General features: G+C 32.5%; 1 protein-coding gene across 2 annotated transcripts; it reads left to right on the plus strand.

The window, feature by feature from the left end:
- The first annotated feature begins 5,556 nt into the window (after positions 1 to 5,556).
- LOC113854689 (F-box protein At3g54460) lies at positions 5,557 to 15,213 on the plus strand. Of its 2 annotated transcripts, XM_027485841.1 has the most exons (10): positions 5,557 to 6,095; positions 9,786 to 10,621; positions 10,715 to 12,377; positions 12,471 to 12,678; positions 12,786 to 13,064; positions 13,192 to 13,251; positions 13,346 to 13,476; positions 13,874 to 13,988; positions 14,160 to 14,313; positions 14,788 to 15,150. In XM_027485841.1, exons 1-10 carry the CDS (start codon positions 5,659 to 5,661, stop codon positions 14,793 to 14,795), a joined length of 3,891 nt encoding a protein of 1,296 aa, XP_027341642.1. In that variant the 5' UTR covers positions 5,557 to 5,658; the 3' UTR covers positions 14,796 to 15,150. The 2 variants fall into 2 exon arrangements, with proteins under 2 accessions (XP_027341642.1, XP_027341641.1); XM_027485840.1 differs by having other exon boundaries at positions 9,786 to 12,377; positions 14,788 to 15,213.
- The last annotated feature ends 8,365 nt before the right edge of the window (positions 15,214 to 23,578 follow it).

A 23,578-nucleotide genomic window follows, 5' to 3' on the forward strand; every position in this document is an offset into this window, starting at 1 on the left:
TTCATGGGTTGTACTTTTACATAATGTAAGATAAGAAGATTTAAAATTGCTCTTTATATGACAAATGTGTAAAACTAGTTAATTATGCTTTTTTCTATGGCTACTTTATCCTAACATTGTATTTGTGTTATTTATAGATTTTTTATTTTTTAATATTTTTTAAAAAAAATTTCTTAAAATAATATTTTTTTAAAACATATTTCTTGTTTATCGTTTTTTGCCACATCAGCACTTGTTTCGTCTATCGTACAGATGAAATTAATTTTTTTAAATTCTTTTAATTAAGTTTCCTCTTCAACAAAGACGAAATTACACGACTATGTCATGTGCCATCATCTAGTAAGTTTTGTATGTTACATGAACAAAACTCACAGAATTGCGTCATGTGTCATGTTAATCCAACGGTCAAAACTTAATTTAGGGGAGAGAGAATGAGTGCATATAGAAAACATAACCGTTGTTAATTAATAACAATCGTTTTCACATTTAATATTATTAAAGTAATTTATTTGTTAAAAAACAATTAATGCTTTTTACCCATTTTCCATATGCACCCATCTTGCTTTGTTTGACATGTTTTCAAGTTTAAATAGTCAAAAGTTAAATCCAATCATACAAGTTACAAGAGGAGCAATAATGACAAAAATGAATGCTATTGGTGGTAGAAAGAGAGAGAGAGAAAAATTAATCGTAGTTATGTTTTTCAGATGCACTTATTCTCTCTCCTCTGAATTTAGTTGTGGAAGTTGGATAAACATGACACGTGACACAATCCTAAGAGTTTCGTCCATGTAGCAAACGAAACTTATGACACATGACACAATCGCCTAATTTTGTCTTTGCTAAAGATGAAACTGAATAAAAAAATTAATTTTGTTTGCATGGTAGATGAAACAGTGTTGACGTAGCAAAAAAAAACCTAGACAAAGACTATGTTTTAAAGAAATATTATTTTAAGAAGTTATTTTTTAAAAAAACATTAAAAAAATATAAAAGTTGTTATTTATTCTTATTGTAAAGATTGATAATCTTAGAAATTTTAAAGATTTTAGACTTATAAGTCTATGTAATGTGGTTTTTAAACTAATAATAAATATTATTGTTCTTCCAAAGGTGTTGGACTCTTCTTTGCCTTTTCTTTTGAATTTGTTTTAGGCCATATTGTTTCTTGAACTTTCTTTTTTCCTTTCCCAATTGAACCTTTAAGATGGTTTTACTTTTTCCTTTATTAATATTTGGTCAATAGTTCTTAACATGCTTAACAACTCTAGCAATGGTTTGTAAATTTTGTTCATATTATAATTCATGACGAATTGATTATGGTTATCTGACTGACAATAGTTGTAGGACAAGATTGATGACTGACTCTTTAACAAATGGATTTCTAGCCTTTTTAGATTCTTAACATACTCAATCATCTTAAGCAGACAAAAGCTAATACGGCTTTTTTCAACCATCTCACATTAATAAAAGGCCTTAAAGACCTCATACCTTTCATCTTAATTTGATCTTGATAGAGTATCTTCAAATGTACAATCATATTGTATGCCTCCATGTTCTCATATTGCTTTTAAAACAGAGTTCATAGTAGTTAACACCTACAACATCATTGTATTGCTTCTTATAAGCATCATTCTCAGTTTTAGTGGTATTTGAGATGAGTGGTTCAAATATTAGTTATTCCAAGGTCAACAACTTTTTCTTTTGCTTGAGGAGAATCCTCAAATTTTTTATCAGTGTAGAAAATTTATTCCAAACAACTTGTCCTTCTTAAGGACTAATCATAATGATAATTTACTATTTATGTTTATTGCTATGATTATATATCAATAGAAATAAATATGTATATAAGTATCATAAAATATTAAAATAATATCTTTTTAATTAAAAATATTTAATTATTTTGATTCAAAACAATGATCCTCAGTATATGAAGAAAGAAAAAAAATCTCAATGTTAAATTTTATAATGACCAAGATCCATATTTCACGTAGTCTTAAGTTAGTTTTAGTTAATCACTTAATATCATAAAGTTAGTCTTAGGTTATTTAGGTAAAAAGCAATTTTGAAATGCATCACATATGACTCTTGGATAGTAAGATGAACAACATTTATTTTAATTCATATTATGATATTATCTAATTTGTTGTCTCTAGGTTTTTGATCCTATTAAAGATGACTTAGTTAAGTCAAAATCCACCGTTAATATTTAGATATTATTTTTATCTCATCTTGACTCTCTAGTATAAATAAATATACTCTGCTTTGACATATCTACACTTAATCAATACTAGCTTTGAAGGATTTTTATTCTAAAACTACAACATAAAATATTATTCTTTTTCATTCTTTTCATCTATGAATCTTCTTAATAGTCAAAATGCATGCATGTGTCACAGATTTATAAGATGTAATAAGAAATCATTTTTACATTTGAGTGGAGAAAGGTGAAAAGAAGAATATAATCAAAATGTAATAGGTAAGACATAACATGCACATTTGAAACCAAAATAAGTTACAACACACAAGTTGTATTTAAATAAAAAAATCTATGACTATAACTATTTAATGTGCAAATGAAACACTCATATTCTTTATGAAAATTAAATATGATTAATGAATAGTTTAATTATTCAATTATGAATTAACACACTATGCAAAGTAAGCATAAAGCTTTCATTGTTCATCACATCTAATCTTTCTAACTATAGGTTTGTCTTACTCTGTCACGACTAGGATTCCAAATCCAAATTTACACTACAAATGTAACAACCAAAGTTTTTGTCGGTCTTGATTCTAGTTTGTAAACATTTCACATTAAATAGTAATTATTAAGATAAACATTTAAACCCTTTCAACGTCCAGACCATAAACACTTCATTCATGCTTTATAAAATTTTGGCAAATGTGACAACCACAGTTACGTCTCACTGGGTATCTACACAAACAATCTACTAAAGTCCTCTATAATCATTATGTTATTAGTTATGTATAAGTGAGAACCACCACAAATATTATGGTTACACATCTAATGTTCTCTTATGTGAGCATTTTTTAATCACTGGACTCATCAATTACGAGTTTGACCCATTTTGGTAATAATTTTAGTCTAACTAGAATCTAACTTCTTTAGTGACCTTGTTCTTGTACACACCTACAAGTTTTTTTAGTATTTGGTTTAGATTATTTAAATATAAACTATTTATATTTAAGATCATGAATAGTGAGTAACACCTAGTAATATATTATTTCTAAATATCAACAATATCATTAAATTGACACAATTTACTTTTGTGTCCTCAAATCTAATGAGCATAAGGCATGAAATGTGTCACCTTGTAAAGGTTATTTTCATTTGTTTTTTTTGATACTCGAGCAAACCTTTCTAAATAAATATCTCATATTTATTTTATTGAGTACTGTCATACATTTTATAATTTAACTATATTTGAAAGCCTTGTAGATATTACTCCCATTACAAAGAAAGAGACAAATCTCATTTAAAAATCACTCACTTTTCTTCATATGATTTATTTTATATTCAACCTCTAAATTTTTCATTACCTTATTACAAGTGACGTTTGAGGGGTGAAAACATAGAACTTGTCAAAAAGATTCATAGTGACTTTAGGTCAAAGGACTTGGTATACCACTATCATAATAGAAATTATTTATGACAATAATGTAATGATCAATGCAACGTTCTCAATCCAATATATCATTACTCCTAATGTGTATAAGTTGATGACTTAATATCTTATATTCATGATGTGTGAAACTTGATCATCAATCCACTCACATTCTAGTCTCAATGTATTGTCTTAATAATAATACTTGACTATAGATATTTGAAGAATACTATTAAGTAAAGTCTCATAATTGAATCATTTATTTGATATCATACAAAATTTTATTTACTAGTCTAAAGACATGTTCTTATATAAAGAATTTAATTTGATATTTAAAGACATGCAACAAATCAACAAGATAAGATAAAGAAATATAAAAATAATAGAAAGAGATAATTAAAGAACTTGACTACTTTAAAAAGAAATTAATTGAAATTGTAACAAACTTTTAGAAATTAATATCACCATAAAATGCACAAGTAGTGGCCATAAATAATTCATGAACTCTTATTAACAGCCTTATCATGGTTCTTATGTAGATCAAATTTAACCATAAAATATCTGTTACTAATATTTATAAGTTCAAAATTGTCTATAAATCACTAAGTTTTACATAGTTTTTCTATCATAAGCATAATGTCCAAAGTTTTCTCCATCACATTTACAATGAATCTCCATGGTTATCCTTTGTTATCATAAATCTTATAATCAATATAAAATCTTGGTAGTATGCATTTTTTTTCTTTTATTTAACGCACATAAGACTCTAACTTATTAGATTTTATCCCTTATCTTTAAATGTCACCATTGACATTGGATCATTGCCATCTCTAATCGAAAGTTTTGGTGGATACCGTGTGCCTCTCCAATGAAACCCTTATTCACCACCATTTTTTCTTTTGTTAAATTAAATGTCAATGACCATTTCTTTTCTACCTATGATTGCATTGAAGCTAGTGAGGTTTTTAGAGATTCAATACAAATAATATTTTTATCATATTGTTGGACATCAATGATGCTCTTTTAGCAAAATTTATAACACATGAAGGATGACTATATTCATTCAATGCTTATTCAAGATATTGTTAACTAATTACATAAAGATTGAGATGTTAACATCTTCTATTTTTCAAGAGATTTGAACTTCATGATAGATGATTTAGATTAAGGTTAGAGTTCAAAATAATACTTCTGTGCATATTTGATCTTATCCTTCCCTTAGTAGAATACACTCCTTTATCTTTTATGATATATCTTCTTTGTAATTTTTTCAGTGTAATTTTTTTCTAATTACACAAAAATTAAAAATATATTATTATTCATATTGTTACCTCAATTTTTTTTCTCATTCAAACAAAATATAAAATATAAGTTGCTAATTTCTATAAAAAATATATTTTAAAAATATATAATTTAAGTACTGGTTTTAGAAAATAACATACTCTGAAATACATACAATGTGAATCTTAATTTTATTTTTCTAAAGACATAATTCAGGGATTTTATTAGAAATATTTCTAATTAAATTTAAAATTTAAATTTATTAATATATATCAAACTTTAATATTAATCTTTCTACATAAATCATTTAAATAAAACTATAACTTTAACTTCAATTAAAAAGAAAATTCCAATACCAGTATCTAATTGCCAAGGGGCAATGGTAAACGACCCACAGGTATGAACTTGGGTAAAACGCTTGGTGCGACTGGGAAACCACGGACGTTGTTTGGCGCGTAGCAAGAGCACTAGGTAGTTACTAACAAACCACTCGCAACACAAAACAACCAACGTCCACTGCAACGACGTCGTTTTTCATGCTTTTGTTGGCCCTTGGTAAAACTGACAATTTTAATCTGTTGGCCTTCTTGTAGGAATGCATCCTTTTTCTACTTTCTATTTTTGTTTTTTAATTCTGGTCTTTGGTCTTTGGTCACAGCTCCATCCATAATTCCGTACAGTGTTAATCCAGAACCCCCTCGGATCCCATGCCCTAGTTCCTTTCGATTCTCCCCGGTTCCTTTCAACAATGCCCACCGAGAATTCCTTCGCCGACCACAAGCTCTGCGGTTTTCTCTGTGCGGTTCTCACAGTTACTTCTCCGCAACGCGACAACGACCCAGGCTTCACCGAACTCTGCGAACCCTTCAGCGACGGGGGCGAGGTCGCGTTCCGGACCCAAAGCGGCGTCGTTTTGGGTGCGGTGGATAAGGATTTGTCAGAATGCGGAACCTCGAAAACTAAGAGGGTGAAGAAGATTGGGATGGTGAATGGGAGCGTCAGCGTGGTTCACCAGCTTCGTGCGTTGGTTACACGCAAGTGTGTGAAGGTCGATGCGCGCGTGGTGTGCGTTGAGGTGCCTAGGGTTGTTGTTTTGTTCGACGTCTACCTCCCTATTCAGGTGTGGAGTGGCTGGCAGTTCCCGCGATCAGGACCCGTTGCCGCCGCTGTTTTTCGCCATTTGAGGTTCGCTTCTAACGTCGCCGTTTTGCTTTAGGTTTTGATACTCACCTTGGAATTCTGTGTTGTGTTGCTTGCTGATAGCATTGCAATGTGTCTCGTTGCGAGAGATGAAGATAGTTAAATTAATTGAATGAACTCTCTGCGTGAATAATGCTCTCTTTTGTCTAATGCTATATCTGTCAATTTAGAAAGTTAAGAAAGTATTAATTATTATTTTTTTCAATAATATTCACACTTATTGGTGTCTCACAACTACATTCTAACTTTTCAATGAGGGTATTTTGGTCAAAGAAAGTAATTCTATCACAGTAACTTGATAACTTAATAACAGCTTGGAAACTTGAGAGAGGGTATTCTCCTTTTTTAAATTTAAATCAGAGGATGTGATTCTTCTAATATGTTAGAAATTAGAGAATATTTAACTCCTACGATTTATTAAATATTTATTATACATATTTAATATAAAATTAATGGTGATAATTGTTTCACGTGAGAGTGATTTCCAAGGCACTATAGAAATTGCCTTGATAATTTTCGTTAGAAGTTTGCATTACCTTAAAAGGCAAGTAGTATGGGACACAGGAGCAGTTTGTAATATTACAGTTTGTGATCTTAGGCACTGGTTAAGGAATAGAAATCGAAATATTTTGTTGACAAACATAAAAATTACCTGATTGAATGTTTTTTTTTTATTGTATTTCAACATAATTTTCACTAAAAAATTACTATTTATCAAACTCTTAACCAGTGTCCTAGGGTGATTTAGGGCGTTGTTTAGCAGGCCCTTATAGTTTTAAACTGCATTTTTGTGGCTTTTGTTTGCAATCACTGTCTGATGCGGTTTTGTGGCATGATCAAATTTTTGCTACCTACTTGTTTGACAGTTACCATTCTAAATTTGATATTATTTTTTTCTTGTTTTTATTTTAAAAAAATAAAATTGGGAAAAAAAAAAACCATTCATGTCAGAAGTCATGATTTTAACGAGTACAAAATCTTGAAGGACTGAAAATATTTGGTTTTGAGATGTTGCGGCTGTATCACATGATGTGGTTTGCATTTTGAATATTTGGTTATCATACGTCATAGCATTGATTAATGAATATGTGCCATGTCACCTTGGGATGCAAATCCTCTGTCTCCTTCCTCTGTCTCATCACCTATCCCCCAAATCAAATATGGCCATGTCATCTGAAAATACTGGTAGGATTTTGGTCTACTAAACATCATTAACAGATTATTCTCCTTGATTCCCTAGAGTACTCATTTAAAAACCTCTACAGGGAGTCCCCAGTCCAATTCTTTCATCACACTGTCTCACATCCAATAACGATGGCAGTGATGCAATTAGGAAAAGTTAGGAATTAAATAAACACAAAAAGGTGTGAATCGAAAACTAACTATGAGTTAGAGACAAGATGAGTGCAACATAGCTATCCTCGATGACAGATTCACTCAAATCCTTAAAAAAATGCTATGCTAGTAAGCTAAAAATCTCATATGAGGAATTGCAGAACACAACCAAAACATTTAGTGTTGCCAATTTCAAGATTATGCAGCAATTTATTGAATTTGTCAACAACATTAATCCAGAGCCTTAGCTCCTCCAGCGATGAATTCCCCTACACCAATTTGATATCTAAAAGTTTCCAAAGTTATTCCCCACAATTCATTACACCTCTTTATATACTCTCACATTCTCTAATTGAAAAATTGTTTTTCTTTTTTTGTTTTCTGGTATAAACCTGCCAAACGTTGGGCCTTGTTGGGCTCACATCCAACAATTGCTCCCTTTCTAGATTTGGTGGGCTAACATGCAGATTCTTATTTTATTTTGGTGAGGTGTGACCCTTAAAAGTTTAGTTCAGAGGTTAAGCTATTGCGGAAGAATTGGATTGCAACTGCCATTGTGATTTTTGAATGAGGGCCGAACTCCAGGGAATCAAAGAGATCCATTACTGACGTTTGATAAACCAAAATGCTACCTGTATTTTTGAATGACGTGGTTATATGTGACTGTGGGGGACAGACAACTTGCATTTGTCACCTTGGCTATCATTGTCTTCCAGTTCAATAATTAGTGATGTTGATATAACAGAAAGACAGTTGTCATCTACATAGCCTGCATCGTATATTCATGAGCATAGCTATCGGGTTCTCTTAGCTACACTTCATACCAGAGACTACTGCTCTTGCAAATGTGGCAACAATATATGGCTTATGCTAAGTGGTGCAGCATGTGTTATATCTGGTGTACCTAAAACTGTTTATGGCTTAATGCTTTGTATGTTGGTTTAATAGTAGCTTTGGCCATATGGGTAGAGCAATATGTCTGTTTCATTGCTGATTACTTTATCAGGTTAGATGAATAGTTTGGCGGTATGTTGATTTATAAGTCAATTAGCTTGATTTATAGGTATATTTTATTGTTTGCATTTACTGTTGGGAGATATCAATATTTTAATGACAGGGAGAATTAGGAAATGCTTTTCCATGTCTGCAATTAAGGTTTTATGTGTTAATGTGTCAGTGAGAGTGAATAGTCTTCAATTCTTCATGGCATCTTACATATGTGAAATTCAGAAAGCTGTATTAATTAGTTGCAACAATCCACAAGTAGTATGTCCAAACTAACATTAGTGTGAAAGTTATTTTCATTTGATATTAATGTTGATTTTGATCTTAAATTAATCATTAGCGGTAGTTTGGATGATAAGTTTTTGTACTTCATTTTGTGTTTTGTAAGCTTTTTGTGATTTCTTTATTGTCTTGAGACTTACATTTTGATAAGACCCATGAGCCTACTAACTCAAGAAATAGGGTTGAGTTACTGGTTCCGCAGTTAAATTTAGAGGACAGATCTTGGAAGGTATATTTCGGGAGAGGTAACAAGGTGACACGTGGTTATGCTGTGTGGGTAAGACATTGGGCGCCCATTAGGGGTATGTGGAATGAAAAGTTGGTTATAAGAGAGAGAAGGAAACATGAAAAGGGGAGAGAATTGTTGTAAGAATTTGGCCGGAGGCGTGGGCAAGAGAGTGGGATATTCTTTTATGTTGTTTTTCTGTTTTACCTTCACCGTATGTTTGTATATTTAGATCCCTTTCCACTTCCATTCAAGTGAGACAAATTGCAGATACTCTTTGTTATTTGTTCCTTTTTTGGGTGATTAACTCTATCACAGGTGAGATACATCATCTGCTTTTAACAGTCATGGCTTGTAACCTCAAACATAATCAGTCTCAAACTAATTGAGCTAAAAGGTCATATGTTGAGCTGGGGGTTAACTGCAGCTGGGCATTGATATTACCATGTTATTGTAATATGAAGCATAAAAATTTTTGCTAAAGCTTAAAGATTATACATTGACAAATTTACAGTGTTTGTGTACACTGTACAGTGCACGCTAATTTTCATCATGGCAATTTTGTAGTCAATGCTGTGGCAGTAGTTTAAAAATATGTATGATGTATCAGAAAAAAATTGATTCTTAGCAAGTTTCATATCAGAAAATTGACCATTTTATCCAACTTAATACAATTTCTAGCTTGGTCAGTGAACTCACCAGTTATATTCTCAGAATTGGGTAGTAATAGTTTTAAATTGACTAATCTGTTGCCCTTGTTTTCCCGCATGATTATTCTTAATATATCCTTGGCTGTCTTAATTTGCTAACAGTAAATGCCTATGCAGCTGTGACTGGGATGAGAGAAGTTCAATGCTTTCTTATCCAGACTATTGTAGGAAGACTCGTGGAGTAAATGAGAGCATTTGGAACCTTTCTGATTGTCATGTACTTGGTTGCAATCTTCATTCCCATGCAAGCAATTCTTCAAGGAAAAGGCTATTCGAACTTCATGAAATTTTTAAGACAGTACCTGGTGTAATAAAACAAGAGAAGTTTAATAGGTCCAAGATAATACCTATCGATAACACTTGCAGATCAGGGATTTGGGAGATATCTGATGATATTTTAACTAGAATTTTAGCTTCCCTGGGCCCAATGGACCTCACTAAGGTTTCTGCAACATGCCGTCATCTAAAATCCTTGGCTGCTTCAGTAATGCCTTGTACAAGGTTAAATTTGTTTCCTCATCAGCAGGCAGCAGTTGAGTGGATGTTGTATCGTGAGCGAGATGCTGAAGTTTTGCCACATCCTTTATATGTAACTCTCTCAACTGACGATAGCTTTAGTTTCCATGTAAATTCTGTATCTGGTAAAATTGTCACTGGGGAAGCACCCATCATCAGAGATTTTCGTGGTGGAATGTTTTGTGATGAGCCTGGCTTGGGTAAGACTGTAACAGCTCTCTCTCTTATTGTGAAGACCCAAGGTACATTGGCAGACCCACCTGATGGGGCACAAGTAGTCTGGTGTCAACATAATGGTAATCAGAAATGTGGCTATTATGAGATCAGTGGTAATAACATCACTGGATGTAATACCTTGGGTAAGAGGGATGTGTGCCAAGATACCAGTAGAAATAATGAGAACCATGATTACTCCTCCAAAAGAGCCAGATTGGCAGGTCATCAGCAAATCAGTAAACTTCATGATTCATGTTCCAGGGAAGAGAGCAAATCACCTGTAGATGCATGCTTTGAGGAATCTATGCATGCAGGTCGGTTCACTAGGAGTTTGAGCCATATAAAGAAAAATCTAAATTTCTCAAATGAAGAGGAATCTATGATTTTCAAGGAACAAGACATAGGCAAAGGATTAATTAAAGCAAAGCAGGCATCGGGTGTTGCATCTCATGCATCACAAAACAAGCCAATTGATACCTCCTGTGGACAGAATTACAAGTGGCCTGGGAAGCATAAAGGCAACTGTTTGGAGCACAATGATACATGGATTCAGTGTGATGCTTGTCACAAGTGGCGAAAGCTTGCAGACAATAGTATGGCTAATTCTAGTGCAGCATGGTTTTGTAGTATGAACACTGACCCTTTGTATCAGAGTTGTAGTGTCCCTGAACAATATTTTCAGAATACCTGTAAGATAACACATTTGCCAGGATTTCACTTGAAAGGAACTCCTGGTGGTGAGAAACAAAATGTTTCATTTTTCACTAGTGTACTAAAGGAGCACTACACATTGATAAATTCTCAGACAAAGAAGGCCTTGACTTGGTTGGCTGAAATTTCAGCAGACAAGTTAGCTGGAATGGAAACAAATGGCATAAGAGGTCCTATTTTAAACACTTGTACTACGTCTAATGGATATTTTAATGCATTTCATAAAATATTTCAAGCATTTGGCCTCTTAAAGAAAGTAGAGAAAGGTATATGCAAGTGGTACTATCCACAAAATCTTAACAATTTGACTTTTGATGTGGCTGCGCTTGGCATGGCTCTCCATGAGCCATTAGATTTGGTTAGGTTATACTTGTCAAGAGCAACCCTGGTAGTTGTTCCTGCAAACTTGGTTGATCATTGGAAAACACAAATAGAAAAGCATGTGAGGCCTGGCCAATTGCGGGTTTATGTTTGGACTGATCATCGTAAGCCATCTGCTCATTGTCTCGCTTGGGATTATGATGTTGTCATCACTACTTTTAGTCGTTTGAGTGCAGAGTGGGGACCACGTAAGAAGAGTGCTTTGATGCAAGTGCATTGGTTTAGGATAATTTTAGATGAAGGGCACACTCTTGGTTCAAGCCTGAACTTAACAAACAAGTTGCAAATGGCTATTTCATTGTTTGCCTCTAATCGATGGATACTAACAGGGACTCCAACACCTAACACACCTAACAGCCAACTTCCACATCTACAACCATTGCTAAGGTTCCTTCATGAAGAAGCTTATGGATTGGATCAAAAGTCATGGGAAGCTGGTGTGCTTAGGCCATTTGAGGCAGAGATGGAGGAAGGAAGGTCTCGTCTGTTACATTTACTTCACAAATGCATGATTAGTGCAAGAAAGATAGATTTACAAAGCATTCCACCATGCATCAAGAATGTTGTTTTTCTAGATTTTAATGAGGAGCATGCTAGAAGTTACAATGAATTGGTGCTCACAGTTCGGCGTAATATATTGATGGCTGATTGGAATGATGCTTCACATGTTGAGAGTCTACTGAATCCAAAACAGTGGAAATTTAGAAGTGCAACTATAAAAAATGTCAGGCTTTCATGTTGTGTTGCTGGACATATTAAAGTTACACATGCTGGAGAAGATATTCAAGAAACAATGGATATATTAGTACAAAGTGGTCTAGATTCTACTTCAGGAGAGTATGCCTCCATAAGATATAATCTCTTGTATGGTGGTCACTGTGTCAGGTAGTGCTTGGATTTTGTTCTTTCTTGTGGCTTTAATTTTCTTCTGTTTGTTGATGCTTATTATTCTCTTTTCCTTTTAACTAAATTGTGAAGGTGCAAGGAATGGTGCCGCCTCCCTCTGATTACACCATGTCGGCATCTGTTGTGCCTTGATTGTGTTTCTATAGACAATACAAAGTGCACTTATCCTGGCTGTAGTAAATTATATGAGATGCAGAACAGACTTCCTCGACCTGAAAATCCTAAACCAAAGTGGCCTGTACCCAAAGATCTTATTGAACTACAACCTTCATATAAGCAGGCATGGTTTTTATTGAAGAACTCAGTTAGCATTTACATTCATTTTTTTTTTCTTTTTATCTTCTGGTTACAATCCTGAACATGATATGTTGATTGTTGAATGCACAGGATAATTGGGATCCTGATTGGCAATCAACATCTAGTAGTAAAGTCTCCTATCTCATCCAAAGGTTGAAAGCTTTGCAAGGAACCAATAAAGAGACAAGCTTCGATATGGACAATAGCAATGATGAGATGCATATGGAGAATAGTTTCTATATGCATAGAAGAGATGACAAATCACCGTTCAAGGAATGTTCTATAAGTAGCTCTAAGATCAATTTGAATCCTGAGAAAGTTCTGATATTTTCTCAATTTCTTGAGCATATACATGTCATTGAACAGCAGGTGCTTTTTCTGTACAACATGTGGGGTGTGATCTGTTTTGATCTTGAATTATTTCTATTTTACTTTTTGGCATCTGTGGATCCTTTTGCAATAAATCAAACTATTAAATTGGATTTCTCCTTTGCAGTTGACTATTGCTGGTATCAAATTTACTGGAATGTATAGCCCAATGCATTCCAGCAACAAGGTATATAGTGTTGGAATTCCCATTTACTTTTTCTTAAAATTTAACTTTACTTTTAGTTTCTGATCTTTTGTTAATTTACTTTTACCTTTTCCAGAAGAAGTCATTAGCCATGTTCCAGCATGATTCTAGTTGTATGGCCCTTCTAATGGATGGAAGTGCGGCATTGGGTCTTGACTTGAGTTTTGTTACACGTGTGTTTTTAATGGAGCCAATTTGGGACAGAAGGTTAGTGCATCAAACCTATCTATGGACATATGAGGATGTAAAATTGGAATGCCTTGAAGGGGTAAATTGATTTTGAAAAAAATAAATAAATTTACTTCTTCGAATTTTCTTCAAAAGATGTGAGTTTGGTAAAATTTTCTGCAAACTCAGCCATAAGCGTTTTTGGCATTTAGAATTTTGTAGCCAGGGGGAGGGAGGGGTGGGTAATGTGCATCATCTGTCAATACTGAATTTTATTTTTTTTGGAATTCAATGTGTAAACTTGAACTATGTTATTACATGAAGTGTTTGGCATTGGATCTTTTGTTTGCTCACTTTGATAGATTCTTTTATTTTGGCTCGAGTTGTCACTTTTGTCCAATTTAATTATCTTCTCAATGGAATAAAATTTTACTAGTATGGAGGAGCAAGTAATTAGTCGTGCTCATCGCATGGGTGCTTCTCGTCCTATTCACGTGGAAACATTAGCAATGCGCGGTACAATTGAAGAGAAAATGGTAGAATTTTTACAGGTGAATCTCTATAACTTGAATTATGTTTCACCATCATAAACGAGCTTTACACTTCAACATGCAATAATAGGTCTCTTTGAATGCCTTGTTTGTTAATTTTGTCATTCACCACTTTAACATGCTATAACATTTAAGATTTTCTCCTGTTTCAATTTGTTGATGCTTAATCAGGATGCTGATAAATTTCAAAGATTGCCAATTAAAGATGTTGCAAAATCTGAAGATGATAGTGGGGGACGAGGATATCGATCATTACATGATTTTGCTGAAAGCAGTTATCTACTGAAACTTAGATTTGTTTATACTAATTCAGAAACTCTACAAGGTTTGTGTATGTTAGCTTTTTCCTAACTGTTTTTGTTGGCAAACAGTTTCGGCAGAAAGATGAAAGTTATTTTGACTTTTACCTTAACACTGTATTTGAATTTTGGCTGAAATTATAGAGGAAAAAGTTGTGCTAGGAAGAGATAAAGAATAAAGATGAAGAAATTGTACTGTGATTTTTCTTTAGAGTGAGAATCAAATGGCACTTGCAGTGCTTCTAAGTTATTGTCGATTCACTTGGTGAACTTTGGTCAAATAAAGGGTTGTATGTACAAGCTCTGTAAGCTCTCATCGAAGCTTATGGCATGCCCTGACCTTGAGGAGGACACCCTGTCCTCTCTCTAAACTTTTCAAATACCAAATTGTATTTTTGAAACTAGATTTAAGATAGGTATTGAAATGCTTTTTCCCTTTACATTTTTCTAATAATTTTTCATCTTGTCAGTTTTATGGTAATGGTTTTTCTTCTCTTCAGATATTTGATGGAGATCAACATCAACTACAGACTGATTTACTTGGAGCAAGTCCTGTGGACATCCTGCAAATTTCTCTAGCAAGTGCTCATCTAATGACGATAGATGGTTCAATATGCTCTCGAGTGTGAAAACTATTCTTTTTGTATATTATTGTAGCATCACTTAAGTCTTCCAGTGCTTGATCAGATAGTGGTTATATGGTAGAAAGTTTGGAGACAAGATTTTGAATAGGAATCGATTGTTTTAACAATTGGGGATGTTGAAAAGTAAAGGCAACCCCCTCTGCGACGATTGATGATAATTATTTATGGTTTCCCCAATGGGACACTATTGATTTCATTCCATGCAGCAAACACAATTATCAGTCACGAGCACAGTGCTTATTAGACAGTCAATAATAATTTCAAGATACAATAGAATAATATTTGAAAAAGGCAATGTGGACCCTGTTAAATTTTGGATGTTACCTCGAGTTTTTAACTGGCTCTATCATATAGGTGTGTTTGTGAATTATTTTAAAAATTAAGGGATTATTTAATAACAACTAAATACAAAATTAATCAGCTTTATTTTATTAAGTGAATTTGATTGCATAGATTATACAATTTTCTTGACTTTGATAAAGAAATTATATTCTTTAAGGTATTATTTATCACTAGATTTTTTTAATAGCTGATTTAATTATTATTATAACAATTAAATTAGTTAAAAAAATATCAATAGAAAAGTTGTGGATAAATATTAGAACAAGAATATTTTTAAATTATTTGTTTGTGAATTATTTGAGTTTGTTTTATTAAATGTTCATTTTAGGTTGAAGTTAAGTTTGATTATTTAAATTAATAAAATTTAAATTTTACAAGTTTAACATTAATAGCTTGTGAATAACTAATGTGTATACATAATATTAACTCTTTTTTTAAAGAAAATTTATTTTCATCATCAAAGATTTCATTTACAATCTTAAGTCATTTTATGTAGATAAAATTGTATTTTAATACTATTTTACTTTATTTTTAGTAAAAATATATTTAGTAAATATTAAACTAATAAATAAAATGTTAAAAAAAGTAAATCAAGTTGAAGTTTTAAAATTTTAAATCAACTCAAGTTCAATGTATATATATAAGTTTCATAATAAAAGGGTTAAAAATTTGATACTTAAAAATGTATGTGACATAGATTATTTTTCTTTACTGATGGTATAGAAACAATTATTAAATCTTTTTTGTTATTGTTAGAAAATAGTATATAATTAGCCCGATTAAATACTAAAAAATAAAATAAAATTAGTATATAACTTTTTATTATTTTTTTATAAAATAAACATTTTATTTAAGATACGAAAATCTAGTGATAAATAATACCTTAAAAAATTTAATTTTTGTCGTATTTTATGTTATCTTTCATTTTATCTACAATAATTAATTATTTTATATACAATTTAATTTTCAAAATAATTTCATAATTTTTTTATTCTAAAAAAAATATTCCTTTATGCAATTAAAAAAATTGTTTGTTTTGGTCTTTCTCATGGTTGTAACTTCATAAAATGTGACATGTAGCAACATTTGAATTAGCCTTATAATTTACCAGTGATTAAGAACCAAAATCAATAATTCAAGAAAAATATAAGAACTAAAAACATAATAATTTCATAGGTACTAAAATTAAAATTTGGTACATAAAAAACATATTTAATCTTATCAGTTATCATTAGTCCATGTATATATAGTGAGTTTTGTTTTCAGTTTCTTAGTTTGTTTTTTCCCTTTTATCGTCTTTGACCTTTCCAAACTCTTACTTTTGTACCGTATTGTTAACTTGCACTAGATAGTTGTTTACTTTGTTAATAGATGTATAACTAAGCTCTACCAACTATACCAATTCATTTTATACACTATGAAGTAGGTTTTCATCGTTGAGTCATATATAACATATCAGAATTTAACAGTACATTTGTTAATTATATTAGCAAATTATATCTAACGAGTTAACAAGAATAAAAAATAAATGTTCAGAAATTTATGAGATGAAAATAAAAGATATTATAAAAAGTTTAAAAAAATTGCTATACTTATAGATATTGAATACGTATTTAAGTTTAACTTATATTCTTGTCATATTTAATAAATCTGTGCCATGCAAAAATATTACATTTAGTAATATATAAAATAAAAAATGGAAGGTATATGCTTAATATTTCAGCGACATTATTAACTCATTTCTACCCATATTTTCTTAGAATTAAAGAGTTTTACGATTTTATCATATTTATATATTTTACTATTTGGTTCATCAACTATGGAGTGAACAACTCAGTCAAATTCACGTATTTATTATATAAAAAAGATGCAACTTATATAAAAATCTTATCTACAATTTAATAAAAAATATTATTTTAAATATTTGCTACACATTTAAATTATATTTTTATATTTAATTTAATTAATTTTAAAATTTAAGGTATTATATCTAAGTGTTTATAACTTTAATCATTAAAAAGATTTTATATATATATATATATATATATATATATATATATATATATATATATACGAGCTAGAATTTTTTAACATAGTTAAATTATCTTATATTATTTTTTAATTATATATATATTAAATTTCATATAATTTAAATATTTATACATAAGTTATTTAAAATTTGATTTTTTATATTTTAAAAATATAATACCTATTAAAATAAATAATGTGATAAAATATTATTAATTATATTTTTTAATGAAATTTTATAAAACTAATATACTTGATAAAAATATTTAATTCAACATTTAGATTAATCAGTCTCATATTCTATAAAATGTTATTAATTGATGTAAATGTCTAAGTTTGACTCCTACTGTCAATAGATTTTAACTATCTTTTTCTTTATATACATACAAATAAACAAATATATATATATATATATATATATATATGTAATTAAACAAGATTTAAATATAATTTTAGTCTTTATACATCGATACCAAGTTTTGATTTTGTTCCTACTTGAAAAAAGTTTGTAAATCTAATTATATACAAAATAGTTATCTTAATCTTTGTTATGAAGATGTGTCCTAATATCACGAATCATACTTTTATGTGACAAAATGAAATCTAACATGACACTTAACTCTCGTAAGTAAATAATAATAGGACAAGTAAAAATACAAAAATTCTAAATTGTTGCGAAACTAACTTTTAATTTGGCTCCTAAATCCTACACATTTTTTTAAATTGGTGTCATGTATAGACAAAAATGTTTAAAAATTAGAGTTTATTTTAGGATTTAATTACATATAATGACATCTAGTTAGATGTTATTATAATTGTACCATGTTGTATGTTTTCTAAATTTTCACATATATATATATACAAGTGTGAATAATTGATAGCTCATATTTTGTTCTCACATTTTTAGTCTTATTGCATCCTTTGCATGTCTTTTCATTCCCTTATCTCTTCCATTTAATATGTTTTTGCATTTATCATGTTAATTAGGAATTTTCGTAAATACTATACTTTTGTTCATGTTTTCTATTCTGACCTTTAGTTACTAATTTGGCCATAACTTTTTTTGTAGATATCCTTTTTGGCTCATTCTTTTTGCATTGGATTCTTTACTTCCAGAGCTTCAATTTGGACATATGGATCATGCTATTTGGAGTCCATAGCTATTTTATACGAATTTTAGAAGTTTAGGCTTTTAGTTTGACTTTTGTATAGCTTTTGTTTTGTGGTTTGGTTGTATTTATTTTCGGCCCAACTTTGGCCCATTCGGTTTTGCTCTTTTAGGACTACTATTTATAGAGGCCAGGGGCTAATTTGGAAGCACCTTTAATTCATTTTTTTCGTTTTTCAGTTTTGTAATAACTTTCCCGCTTCATTCTTGGTTTTGGATTTGTGTGTTTTGGATCTCAGTTTTCATTCCTTGCGTTTGATTCTCTGCATTTAATTCCCTGCATTTGATTCTCTGCATTTTAATCTTCTGCATTTAATCATAAAACTCCCCCAAACATAAACGTTTTTTGCATAATTGATATTGAAACAATGTGCATTTGCATCCTTGTGAGAGATGACCTAGGTTGCTCCCTAAACTACATGTTTTTGTGAGGAATTTAGTTACTTTTGATACCTTAGCGACATGGTTATAAAAAATGGCGCCGTTGCCGAGGATGCATTTCGTATTGCTTTGATTCAATGGTGCATTGTGTTTCCTGCATTGTGTGTTTAAAAAAAAAATATAAAAAGTTTGATTGTGTTTGTGTAGTTCAATTGTGAATTGTATTGTGTTTTCTGTGTTTTGCATAATGTGCGAATTATATATGTGATTTGTGTTTAGTTCATTTGCATTGGATTATGTCGTATACTTGTAGCATTGTGCTGTTCTGAATTCTGTAATTGTGTAATTCTGTTCTGTTGACCAACTGTTTTGATTGCATTGTTCATTGTAGTGTGTTTAGTGTCCTATGTTCAGTATAGTTCGTTTGCATTATAATTCTGTTCATTGTAATTTTGTTATGTGGTTGTGGTTGTGCATTGCATTACATATTGTGATTCAGTTCGTGTGTGATTAAGTCCTTTGTGTGGTGTATGTTGCATTACCCTGTTGCTGAAAACAAAAATCAGAAAAATAGAAGACTAGTAGAAATCACTTTGCCTTGTTGATCACACTATTCATCCACTATTCACTGATTTTGAAAAATTCCAAAAAATAGTAAATGATAGATTTTGACCTGAATTTTTGTATGCACATTACATTTGATGTCTATTAGTGTGTAGAGTTGGTAGATTTGAAAAATCATTTGTAGAAAAAGAGATGCACTTTGGTGGTGAAGAAAAATTTTGTGCAACTTAAAAGTGTTATAACTTTTGCTAGGAGTGTCAGAATTTTTTCCACCACACATGACTTTGGGGTAGAATAAAATTTCCTATTCAATGCAACCCGCTCCGCCAATTGAGGTTTCCTCAATTTTCAAAAATCGCATGTTTTCTAAAAGTTTTTTTATTTTTAAGCATTTATTGACCTATTTTTCTTGATTTTAGGCTTCCAGTTTCCATATCAGATCAATTCCAAAAATTCTGAAAATTTTTGTGCTATTATCCTATACCATATAGAGATTTATCATGGTCTTAGTTCAACAATTGCTTGTGTTTTGATGGTACTTTCTTTGTTAACTGATTCTGTCCACTCAGGAAGTGTGTGTTGTTCCTTGTGATTCTAACCTTGCATGACCAGATCTAATCCATGCACAATTCACTCATTGGACCCTGAGATTGAGAGGACAAGATTGAGGCTTTTGAAATTGAAGAAAGGGCACCACACTACTCATAATCAGATTACTTCACAGTCAAGCAACATGGCAAACAATCAAGAGAAGACTTTGAAGGAGCTTGCTGCCCCTAACATTGGAAGCACATTTAATTCATTTTTTTCAATTTTTAGTTTTGTAATAACTTTCCCGCTTCCAATAGAACCTCTGAATTTTTTACCCATTCTCTTCTTCTCTTGCAATTTTTCACTTCGAATTTGCATTGCTCTACATTTTACAATTGAAAGGCGATTAGTTTCTCCAATTTCCAGACAAATTCTTCCATGTTTCTTCTCCAATTACGTTGCCAAAGTCCAGATTGCATTTGTTCAAGATTTTGATGCTCTGAGTTTGTTTTCTAACCTCACACTTTTGCAATTGCATAGAAAGCATTGTTTGATAGAATTATGCATTGTTCTTAATTGTATAATAAGCAATTGATTAATTGTTTGTTGTGCGGGAGAGATTTGAACAATTCAGTTTTCATTCTCGGTTTTGGATTTGTGTGTTTTGGATCTCGATTTTCATTCCCTACATTTGATTCCCTGCATTTAATTTCCTGCGTTTGATTCTCTGCATTTTAATCTTCTGCATTTAATCATAAAACTCCCCCAAACATAAACATTTTTTGCATAATTGATATTGAAACAATGTGCATTTGCATCCTTGTGAGAGATGACCTAAGTTGCTCCCTAAACTACATGTTTTTGTGAGGAATTTAGTTACTTTTGATACCTTAGCGACATGGTTATCAAAAATGGCGCCGTTGCCGGGGATGCATTTCGTATTGCTTTGATTCAATGGTGCATTTGTGCTGAGATTAATACTGCCATATCTTCTGTTGTTTTGCCTTCCATTGCAGGTGCAGATCCAGATTCTGTGATATCCATGGCTACTGCAGCCCCACAGTCTCTATTATCAGTTATTCAGCAGTAGCCAGGTTCATTGGAGTTGAGCCCTCTGTCAAATCACCTTAAATATGCTTATCTGGATGCAGAGCAGCAGAGATTTTCGGTAATTATATCCAGTAGCCTTCTGGAGGATCAGGAAGAGAAGTTGCTATAAGTCCTAAAGTGCATAAGAAAGCCATCAGTTGGAGCTTGAATGACATTCCTAGAATCAGTCCAGCCGTATGTATGCACAGGATTCACTTGGAGGATGAGTCTAGACCAGTAAGGCAGCCCCAAAGACGACTTAACCCTACCATTCTAGATGTAGTGAAGAAGGAGGTGACCAAGCTACTTATGCCTGGATCATCTACCCCATTTCTGATAGTACATGGGTTTCACCTGTCCAAGTGGTGCCTAAGAAGTCTGGGATTACTGTAGTGCAAAACTAGGAGAATAAGATGGTTGCCACCAGAGTCGCCAACAAATGGAGAGTGTGTATTGATTATAGGTGACTAAACTAGGCTACTAGAAAGGACCATTTCCCTCTTCCATTCATTGATCAGGTCATTGAGAGGCTGGCAGGCAAATCCCATTACTGCTTTCTGGATGGTTTCTCTGGTTACATGCAGATTCATATTGCTCCTGCGGACCAGCACAAGACCACTTTCACCTGTACTTTTGGCACTTTTGCCTATAAAAGGATGCTATTTGGTCTATGCAATGCACCTGCTACTTTTCAGAGGTGTATGTTGAGTGTCTTTTCTGATTTAATTGATAATTGCATGGAGGTGTTTATGGATGACTTTACTGTTTACGGTTCTTCATTTGATTCATGTCTGCATAGATTAACCAGGGTGTTAGAAAGATGTGTTGAAACTAACCTTGTGCTTAATTATGGGAAATGTCATTTTATGGTAAAGGAAGGTGTAGTTTTAGGACATCTTATTTCTGAAAGAGGAATACAGGTTGATAATGCGAAAATTGATGTTATTTCCTCTCTATCTTACCCGCGTTTGTGCGGGAGGTGCGTTCTTTCCTTGGACATGCAGGTTTTTACAGACGATTTATCAAAGATTTCAGTACCATTGCACTGCCGCTATCCAGTCTTCTACAAAAAGACATACTGTTCTTATTCTCGGATTCGTGTAAGGAGGCGTTCGAGGAGTTGAGGAGGAAACTCACCACAGCAGCTATCATGCAGCCACCAGATTGGGAGCTCCCCTTCAAGTTGATGTGTGACGCCTCTGACTTTGCTCTTGGAGTTGTATTATCTCAGAGAGTCGGTAAATTTTTGCATGTTATTGCCTATGCCTCTAGAACTCTCGATGCAGCCCAGATAAATTATACCACCACTGAGAAGGAGCTGCTGGCTATTGTTTTTGCACTAGATAAATTCTGTTCTTATCTACTTGGCTCCAAAATTACTGTCTTTACAGGTCACACTACACTGAAATTCCTATTAAAGAAGCCGGATGCGAAACCTAGATTGATTAGATGAATGCTTCTTCTATAGGGATTTGATATTGAGATAATAGACAGAAGTGGTGTATTGAATCAGGTTACTGATCACTTGAGCCGTATTGAAGGGACTGTTGACCCTTTACCTATTCATGATAGTTTTCCTGATGATTATTTATTTGCTCTGAACTTTATAGACTCTATTCCCTGGTTTGCTGATATTGTGAATTATTTGGTTACTTCTGTTGTACCTCCTGATGCATCTGGATCCCAAGTTGATAAATTGAAAAGTAATGCTAAATATTATGTCTGGGATGATCCATATCTGTGAAAATTTTGTAATGACCAGGTCGTCCGTCGATGTGTTCCTGACCATGAATTTCAAGACATTTTGTATTTTTGTCATGGCACATCTGTAAGAGGCTATTTTGGACCGCAGAGGACAGTCAGGAGAGTTTTGGACAGCGGATTCTATTGGCCCACCATTTTCAAAGATGCAGCCAGATTTTCTGAGAGCTGTGAGATATGACAGACGGCGGGAGGGACTATTACTAGGAGACATGAGATGCCTTAGCAGCCCATTATTTTCTGTGAGATCTTTGATGTTTGGGGCATCGATTTTATGGGTCCTTTTCCTGTTTCTGCTGGATATTCTTACATATTGCTTGATGTTGACTATGTGTCTAGATGGGTGGAGGCAAAGGCTACTAGAACTAATGATTCTAAAGTTGTTTCATATTTTCTCCGTACTCATATTTTTTTGCAGGTTCGGTGTGCCTAAGGCTGTCATCAGTGACCAGGGAAGTCATTTCTGTAACAGGACCATTGCAACATTATTCCAGAAGTATGGGGTTACACACAGAGTTGCTACACTATATCATCCCCAAACTAATGGGCAAGCTGAGGTATTCAACAGGGAAGTCAAGCACCTGTTGCAGAAATTAATGCACCCAAATAGGAAGGATTGGAGTAAGTTTTTGGATGATGCTCTCTGGGCTCAGAGGACAGCTTATCGGACACCATTGGGCATGTCTCCATTTCGAGTGGTGTTTGGTAAAGCATGTCACCTTCCGGTCGAAATTGAGCATCAATCATATTGGACTGTAAAGAGTTGTAACTTAGCACTTGAGC

This window comes from Abrus precatorius, unplaced genomic scaffold (genome assembly GCF_003935025.1).
Source record: "Abrus precatorius isolate BTA unplaced genomic scaffold, Abrus_2018 Scaffold11, whole genome shotgun sequence".
NCBI lineage: Eukaryota > Viridiplantae > Streptophyta > Magnoliopsida > Fabales > Fabaceae > Abrus > Abrus precatorius.

What these genes read in the sequence shown, in the direction of transcription:
- LOC113854689 (XM_027485840.1), top strand. Translation starts at nt 5,659, where the DNA reads ATGCCCACCGAGAATTCCTTCGCCGACCACAAGCTCTGCGGTTTTCTC. An exon ending in TACAACCTTCATATAAGCAG is followed by an intron (nt 12,679 to 12,785) that starts GCATGGTTTTTA and finishes TTGAATGCACAG; the next exon opens with GATAATTGGGATCCTGATTG. An exon ending in TACATGTCATTGAACAGCAG is followed by an intron (nt 13,065 to 13,191) that starts GTGCTTTTTCTG and finishes TCTCCTTTGCAG; the next exon opens with TTGACTATTGCTGGTATCAA.